The sequence below is a fragment of the Bison bison genome, unplaced genomic scaffold (genome assembly GCF_000754665.1).
Source record: "Bison bison bison isolate TAMUID 2011002044 unplaced genomic scaffold, Bison_UMD1.0 scf7180017864072, whole genome shotgun sequence".
NCBI lineage: Eukaryota > Metazoa > Chordata > Mammalia > Artiodactyla > Bovidae > Bison > Bison bison.
The window spans coordinates 1,648,973-1,658,149 of NW_011494644.1; the positions used below are offsets into that span (position 1 = coordinate 1,648,973).

General features: G+C 44.3%; 1 protein-coding gene across 1 annotated transcript in view; it reads right to left on the bottom strand.

The window, feature by feature from the left end:
- Window positions 1–2,300: 2,300 nt before the first annotated feature.
- The window catches only part of ITPRIPL2 (inositol 1,4,5-trisphosphate receptor interacting protein-like 2), an 8,442-nt gene continuing 1,565 nt past the window's right edge, over window positions 2,301–9,177 (bottom strand). Inside the window, exon 3 of the mRNA XM_010837408.1 lies at window positions 2,301–2,394. Within this exon, the coding sequence (XP_010835710.1) occupies window positions 2,301–2,394 (94 nt within the window). The remainder of the gene's footprint in view (window positions 2,395–9,177) is intronic.

A 9,177-nucleotide genomic window follows, 5' to 3' on the forward strand; every position in this document is an offset into this window, starting at 1 on the left:
GGTTTTATTCCCGCACCACCACCTCCACCCTTTCAGCTGCCTATCTCTGTCACAAAGCAAGCCTCACAGATACCAGCTGGTGGCTCCACAGTAGCTGGTGGGGAGATCCCAGTTGCTCTACTGAAAGGTTTCAGAGGAGCCATCTGACCTAAGTCAGTGGTTCACAACCCTGGCTGCATTCTAGAATCATCTGCAGAGTTGTATCCGTGCCTGGGCTGCACCTGGGGAGTCTCTGATATCACTGGGTCAGGATGGAGTCCTGAGCGTGGATAATTTTACAAAGCCCCTTGTGTAGCCAGGGCCAGGCCTGAGAACTACTAGCCAGAGCTTTCCACCAGGACTCAAATTTCATTTAAGGAATGAAGTGGGGAGAAGCCTTAGAAGATGACACAATTCAGAAGAAAGAGATATAGGTATGGATGGATCTCTCACTGGATGTCCTCTTTTCTAGGAATATGTATAACAAATATTCACAAGTGCACTCACATCATCAAGGAAGATTGATGATGGGGAGGCAAGAATTCTACCACCAAACCACCAATGCAGAAGTTTGGAATTGGGGAGGCTCTGGGCAGAATGCCTCAGGGTGGCCCCCTCCCTTAAGATATGGATTCACCTTCCTGGGGTACCACTCCTAGGATACAGTAGCTAACATTTGGTAGTATTTCTCAATCCCACATGCATTACTCTTTGATTCTTCCAATAAGCCAATAAAAGGAGGGATTATCAACCTCATTTTGCAAATGAGGAAACTGATGTTCAGACAAGTTGATGGACTTGTCTAAAAGATTATAGGCAGGGAATGGTAAAGCTGGGACTTCTATCCTAATTGGAGAAGGAAATGGCAACCCACTCCAGTATTCTTGCCTGGAGAATTCCATGGACAAAGGAGCCTGGCAGGCTACAGTCCATAGGGTCGCAAAGAGTCAGATATGACTGAGCAACTCTCATGCACTCACTCAATTCTAATATTTATGACCTTTATTATATGCACTTTTCACTTTCATGCATTGGAGAAGGCAATGGCAACCCACTGCAGTGTTCTTGCCTGGAGAATCCCAGGGACAGGGGGGCCTAGTGGGCTGCCGTCCATGGGGTCGCACAGAGTCAGACACTACTAAAGCGACTTAGCAGCAGCAGCAGGCCTCCAGATGGGCATAGATTATATAATTATGGAATTATATGTTCCCCAACTACTTCTCATTTCATTGACACAATCTTCTGCTATTTGTTTCTAGCATTTCTGTGTCAGAATCTTATTTGTTCACTAATACCCATCCTTCTTTCATATTTTGCTCAGGGCTGCTAAATGCCAGGCTGTTTCCAGCTTCCCTTGCAGCTAAGAGTGGTCATATGACACCATTCTGGCCAATGAGATGTCAGGGAAGTCTACTGCCTTCCTTAACCCAGGCTCTCTTCTCCGTGGCTGAAGTAGCCATTGTGGCAGCTTGACAGAACAGGAATGAGGATAAAAGTGAAAATATCCAGAATGGCAGAGCAAAGAGATGCCTGGGTCCCTGATTCCCTGAACTCCTGGCTGCCTACCTCCAGGCTTCTAAATGATGAGAAAAAATAATTTAAGTCACAATAGGTTAAGTTTTTATAGGTTGTGGCCAAATGTCTTCCTACGTGATAGTTTCCCAACATGCTCTTTATCACTGTTGTTGTTTTTTCCTTTACAATTGAACATACCACCCAAAAGTTCAACACCAGCCAGCATCTGACTGAAGCTGAAGCTTAATCATGAGGGGACACTGAGTGAGTGTCAGTTGCGTTACTTTTGAGACCTACAGCATGTTGTCACCTGAATCAACATTTGCATTTTCCAGCTTCCATTTGCTTTTCCGAGATGAGGGCAAATGCAGGGACACAAACAACTGTGTAAACATGCCCCCCAAAAGACGGTGACACTGCCACGACTCAGCCCACCCTCACTGGGCTTCAGCAGATGAGGGAAACCTGGATTCACTGTGGGAAGGTGGTTTCTAGCAAAGTCTGGCTGTCTGAAGGTCAAATGCATAAAAGTCAAGGCTGCCTGTTTACTCCACTGGCAGCCCCTCTTTCCCAATTTTTTTTTTTTTTTTTTAGCTTCCAACTCATTCAGGTATTGCTAAGCTACAAACTACCACTAACTCAGCAGCTTAAAACAACGTGTTCAGTTTTGCTTGGTGGCTATAGGCCAGCTGGGCAGTCTTGCTGATCTGGGCTGGTGGCTGGGCTCGGCTGGTCAAGTGCTTCAGTCATTCTGTTGTCTGCTTGGTTGTGGGCGGGAAGGGAAAGCTCATCTGGAATGGCCTCCATCACATCTTGACGGTGGCGGTCACCTCTGGTGACAGGGCCACATGGTCCCTCATTCCCCAGCAGGCCAGTCGTTCACATGTTCCAAGAGAACAACTGGAACCAGACAGGCCTAGGCTGGGAATTAGCAAAATGCCCCTTCTACCACATTCTACTGACTAAAGTCACAAAGCTGTTCCAGTTTCAAGCGGTGGGTGAAAAGGCTTCCTTCTGGATGGCAGAGAATGCAGTCACTTCGCCAGGGGCAGAGGGATAGGGAGCTTTGGAGAACAGGGGCGACTTTTATAAGCAGGCTACCATGGTACCTGAGTAACAGCTTTCCCTAGAGGGGAACACCATGGGCATCCAGGAGCAGGAAGAACAAAATCTGGGAGCAGAAATATGGCCAGGTGGACCCTGCTGGGGAGGAAGAATGAGCCCAAAGGGAGCAGACGAAGAAGTTGGAGACAGACTAAAGGGAAATTCCATTCAATAATTAGTTCCACACTGGGTGCTGAATATGTGGCAAGTCCTTTATAGACACAATCAAGTTAATCTCACTCACTCCTATGAGGGAGGTTCTATTACTAATACCATTTTACAGATGAGGAAATTGAGGTTCAGACAGGATTGGATAACTTGCAGACACACAGAGGAGAAGAACAAGAAGCAAGACTTGAAGACAGACCTCTTGAAGATAAAGCCCTGGCCTGAACGTGACACTGGTCTGTCTTCAGAATAACTTGTGTCTCTGTCCCCACCCTTCTGCCTGGCTTGGACTGCTGCAGCATCGGATGACTTCCAGCCAGCGTTTTTTGTAAGAGGCCAGAGAGTGATTCTTTTCAGTGCTGTGTTGCAATTACTCAACCCTGCTGATGGAGAATGGAAGCAGCCAGAGACGGTATGTACATGAATGTGTATGGCCGTGTTCCCATAAAACTTTATTTATAAAAACAGATGAATTGCCACCCTCTTCATTCTCTGCCTTGCAATTCAGAGTGAGTCAAACTCAAATGTGACCCTGCCATTCCTTCCTAAGGTGGATTGCCAGTATCTTGGGGGTCAGTCCAGACTTTCAGTGTGGTTTCCGACCTTGCAATCAAAGTGCAGTGCCTGCATCAGCAGCTTAGCCATCATCTGTGAGGAAAGTGGGCTTTCAGGTTGCACCCAGACCTGTGGAATTAAGAACTTACATTCAAACAAGATGCCCAGGTGGTTTGCACAATGCAGTTTGAGAAGCTCAGGCTTCTGGAGCCCCTGTGCCCTGGTGCCTTCCTACCTCTCCCACCTCATCCTTTGCCCCTGGAGCCCCCTTGCTCCCACCCACCCTCACTTTCCAGCCAAACTGACTGCTCCCGTCACCTCTGTCTGAAGCTTTGCTCTCCAGCCCAACTCCCTTTAATCAGCGAATTCCTGTCTATCTTTGGATCTCAACTGCAAATCGCTTCGTTCAAGCAGCCCTCCCTGAAACTTCTTCTGTGCACCCAGGCCCTCCTCCCACCTAGCACCCACCACACTGCATGGAAATGACTTCTTTAAGTGACTGCCTCTCACGGCGTCTTGTGAATTCATGAGAGAGACCCTATCTGTTACCTCTGTATGTCCTCACCCCCTGGGGACAGGAGCCACCCAAGAACTAACTGCTGAAAACTAATCAAAACACACCCCTTTCCCTTAGGCAAGTGTTCTACACAACCACTGTTTAACTAGCCAACTTCCACCTGGTTCTAAAGACTTTGAAGAGTCCTAGTGGCCTCTGAGATTCCATCTCTCACAAAGCCTGGTGGTTTTTCTTATTAGCTAATGTTTACCATTTGGAGAGGGCCTGGGGTGGGGTGGGGGGGCGCTAAGAAATTTCTGGGCAAAATTCTTAAGCTACAAATTAGCCACAGGCCAAGACTTGAGTTGTGTTTGGTGTGTGAGAGGCGAACTGAGGGTAGAGGCGGGTGGAGGTGGGAGGCAGAGAGGAGGGACAGGGCCAGAAGCTTCTTGCTAAAAAAGTTACTTGAAGGCAAGACCCCACGCTGCCCACAGAGCCATGAACTGGCATCCTTCCCCACCTGTGCACGATGTCAATTCTGTACAATGTCCCAGCTTTGCTATGTGGAAAAGCGTCCCATACACCCACTCACTGAAAGCAGGTGGCCTGTGTAAGGAATCACAAGCCATTATAGCCACACGCTACCCTCCCGGAATATGAGAACTCTCTCTAAATCTGATATTCAGTCCAGAGGTTTCTATAAGTTCCTTTATTAATAAAGCAAAGTATGAAAGAACAAGGTCCCCAATGACCCATATGATTAAAAGTGCAAATTTACTTCAACCTGAAATAGAAAACAAATGGCTGGCCTTGACTGTTTGGACCATGGGAATTTGGTGTGATTAAAGCACCTTTTAATCACACAACTGTAGCAGCTGAACCATATTTGATCACCTCTTTGGTCTCTGTTATTGGAACAAAACATATGCTATGACCGCAGCCGATAGACAGCATCATAATACACAGTTTAGGGTCAAAATCCACACTAAAAATAACAATAAAATAAGAGGAATGTTTTAAAGTCAAGTGACTGAATCAAGGCACTTAAAAAAAAAAGTAAACGGTGCTCACAATATTCCTGAATATCTGATACTTAAAAAACGAGATTACATGTGATTTAGCTGCACGTTTTAGTCCATTCTCTCTGTACAGATGATCACATATATCTTCATCCTCTCCCAACGTATACTTGCTCTATTCCCACTGAATCATGTGCTATGAAAGTATAAAAAAAATTAACAGTAGTGTCTAGGAAACAGACAAGCAATTAAAAAAAAAATTAACAAATGCCACAATGATAACACTGAACTTTTTTCCCTCCCAAGGGATAATGGAAATGTCCATGAAGTTTATTTTTTCCACCACTGGGGAGGGATAATAATAATCTTCCTCCCCATGTATATGATCAATTAAATCATCATCAAGGTCAAAAGCCACATTTTATAGAAAAAGTGACTGACTTCTTGAGGCTAAAGGAAACACTTTGGAAAGCTATTAGTTTAATTCCTCCAGCTAGGATGTCACTTTTGGTGGGAGCCATTGAGTCAGGAAGAGATAGGAACATCTGATCAGAACAGTGCTCTTAACAGTGGGGCTGGTAACAAGCCTAAGAAGCTTGGCAGGGAGGCCCTGGCATGCTTCTCTGGTGTTCACTGCCACCAACTATCATCCCAAAGGCTAGGAAACGACTAAAAAACAAAACTTAATTTAAAAATAAGAATAACACACAAATAAAGAAGAAACAAGTTATTCTACAATCCTTCCTGATTACTCATCTGCAGACTCTGATAGAGCCAAGGAATTCAGGCCCAACTCACCACGAAGGAAATGCCAAGAGCTGGTCCCCAGGGGCCTGATATCCAGTCTGACTCTTTCGGCTCTAGGATGGAGAATCCTCCTGGGAATTTTAAGTTAAGTGTTACCTGTGGCAGTGTTAATTTGGGGGATTTGTTTCTACAATAAAGCTTAGTTCTGAGAGAGAAAGTAGACTTGAAATATCACCCCCAACCACATAGTACAACATCATACCCATAACAATAAATATAACCTTATTCATACTTGAGGGGTTAACTGTGTAAGGCAGGGATCGCAAACTGGTAGCCCCCAGGCTCATCCAAATGTATTTTTGGCCCACATGTGTTTTGGATTTTTTAAAATTATGTTGTTTAAAAATCAGAAAGCTTCCTTTTTAAAAAACAATCCTGACTTTTTTTTATTTCCAGCCGCACCCTACCCTCTTCCCTGCATAGAACTGAGCAATGTGCCCCATGAAGATGGGCAGAGTACCCCCCCACCCCTCCCTATTTACCTCCCTGTCTTGCTTCTGCAGGCTGCTGAGTTTGCGACCCCTGGTTTGAAATAGCACATATCTAAACATTGTGTTTCCTAACCCAAACCTCTCTCACACCCTCATGTGATTTCACCCCATGGAGTGAATTCTTCTGCCCAGCTCTTCCTTTCACATCCATCTTAAGTCCTCCTTCCTGAAATCTTCAGATTTCTCTTCGTTCGCTCACATTTTCCCTTCTTTCAGCTTCAGTTTCATTTTGCAAAAAAAAAAAAATCTCCGTCTCTCAGCCCACAAGCGTTTCGACATGGCTCCCAAGACTGGTCAGTGGGAGTTACTAAAGTGTGTCTTACGGCAAAAAGGCTGAGTCATCTCCCCAAAATATTTTCTTCAGACACCGGCTGGACAGTTAATCTTTTTTTTCAGAGCATGAACAATTTTGAGCCTTCTGGAATGAGAATATTTGCATTTATGAATCTCCAGTACCAAGTATACACCAAAAATGTATATATTTCAGATCAAGGACATGATGGAGCCCTAATAAAATAGAGAATTGAGCTTAATTTAAGTGCCATGGGCAACCATCACACCTGGCTAACATGCCATATTATTTCGTTTGTACACAGTACATGTTTTGGATTACTAAACATTGATCAAAATTGATCGAAATCTCCAAGTTTTTGGTTACCATGTACAGAGAACAATTGTTCAGCATGGCATTTAAATAAAACATTAATAGTTTAAAAATTCACAAACACAATGCCCCATTAATTAAAAAAATAAAATTTAAAAATCTTGAGGATGGATGAGGCTTTGGGTAATTAACCTAAAAAAAAAAAACAAAACAAAGAAACTACAAGAACAGTTAAGTGTGTTACTAGATTCAAACATCAAAATGCTATTCAAAAAAGGAACCTATCAACTTAACTAGAAATATTTGGAAAATTCAGCTTTTAAAGCTTTATAATACCCCCCCAATAGCCTCGCTTTCCCCTATTCCAACTACAGGGGAATTGTAGCTGAGTATGGAAACATTATAAATATACATTTATATAAAGATCTACTTACTCTTGAAATTTATTTAAAAAGTAATTAAAAAAAAAAAACACTGTGCAGTTTATATCTTTGCAGGAAGTTGGTAGACTGATTCCTTTGCTAAATGCAGTACCTTACGACCTAACACTGACCTCAAAAACTAGGAATGACTTTGTGGTATCCAGGGGAAATGTCCCCAGCGCAACCCCAAAGAGACAGCACAACATTTGCAACTGTTTCTCTTGTAGTCCAAGGTTGCAAAGGACTAAGAAATCTCTGCAGTTCTGATGAGAAGGATTCCCTATAAGTCATCTATTCACAACGATTTCCCCACAGTGGCCAAGTAGGGCCCCTAAAAAGTTTTAAAAGTTCCCTCCAAATAGCTCAGAAATTAAACAATGGCCCAATTCACGTGACTACTTCTGTCTTCCAAGTTTTACCTTTAAAAGTCTCTGTTAAAAAAAGAAAAAGTTAAAAAACCTAAAGTGTATCACTGGAACTGGTTGTATTTTCTATTCAGCAGATGATGGCCCATTCTAAACGTCAAGTGAGTTTCATGTTGACTGATGCAATTGAGAGCTATTAGAAAATTGGGAGGACAGAGGGATTTCAGAATGGACGGTCTGCAAAATACACTCAGCCTGGTGATGTTTATGCTCAAAGAGAAGAAAGAGGGTACAGCTGACAAGGGCTGTCTCCCTCCATCTCCCCTTAGCTTGCCCTCCCCTGCTGTCTTTCTCCTGTTGACGGACTGAGAAATAACTGATCTTCAAGCACAGAGCCCAGAGATGCTGAACTCTAAGTGAAATGCATCGCAAGACCTGTGCTGAACCAACTGCTTCTCAAAGGTGGCCTTTGGGCCGCTAAAAGGCTGCTTAGGCAATCAGAGCAAAACGTCCCAACCACGAAGGATCACTGAGATTGGCTGAGAGCAGGCACTGCCTCTTCACTATCTCATTAAACTCAGAAAGAAAAGGAGTTTGCTAAAAAGACTTTAAAACAAAAATGAACAAACAAAAACAGGTTTCTCCCTCTAGCCAGCAGCAAGCCCTGGCGAGTCACCTTGCTAGGCAGAGTGAACTTCATCTTTTTCGAGACTCAACATGTTTTCTGCCCTCACCAGTGCTGTCTGAAGCACTGTCACTCCGCCCTGAGCATGGCTCACAGCAGGGGCTGATGAGCACTCATCCCAGCGCCTGCCTGGAGCTGTGTTGAGCAAGCCTGCTTTTCAAGACCGCACCTCCCTTCATAGCAAATGTAACTGGCCTCCCTTTCCAATGCCACACGTGGCACTAGCAATTACCCCAAAATGAAAGAACTAATCGATAAACTGCTGTTTGCTCTGAAAGTTTCGCTAACCAGCTCTTGACTGCGGCTCAACACCTGTGACTTAATCCTTCACAATCCTGTCAAACACCCTTGATGGAACCCTTTAAAAAGACCTTAATATTTATCTGAACAGTGGAAACTACCTCAGAACATGAATTACAGTTCCAGTTGTAGAGAAAGGTCCAGATTTTTAAAAAGACAACCAGGAAACCAGGACCTACCAAGTAGTTATGTAAAAAACAAAACAAAAACAAAAACCATTAGCTTCTTTAAACTGGGGGGCAAGAGAGATCTTCTAAATAACTGGCAGAGGGAACTTTTTCTGCAGCTAGTTCTTGCTTTATTGAACCTCCCTAAAAGCTAAATCTTTCTACAGAATCATTCCACACAAACCAACATTTGGACCAACTCTCAGTTGCCGATGGTGGCTGTCTTTCCATAGCTCATCCAGGACACTCTGGTGGGTGTGAAGATGCCATGATTATCTGGATGGTGGAGCCGGGGTGATGTTTAAGCTGCCAGATGCCACTGCTCTGAATATTCCAACCCCTTCTGCAGGTCATCTTCCTTGACTTAAACAGGCTTCACTGCCATCCCCGCCCCACCTGTGGAGTGGGGCTGCAGGAGCACTGGGCCAGGTGGGGGCTCTAACAGGGTTTACGGTTCATCTTCAGGGAACCCTTGGGTGCGCTGACTCCGGGGTGGCGGA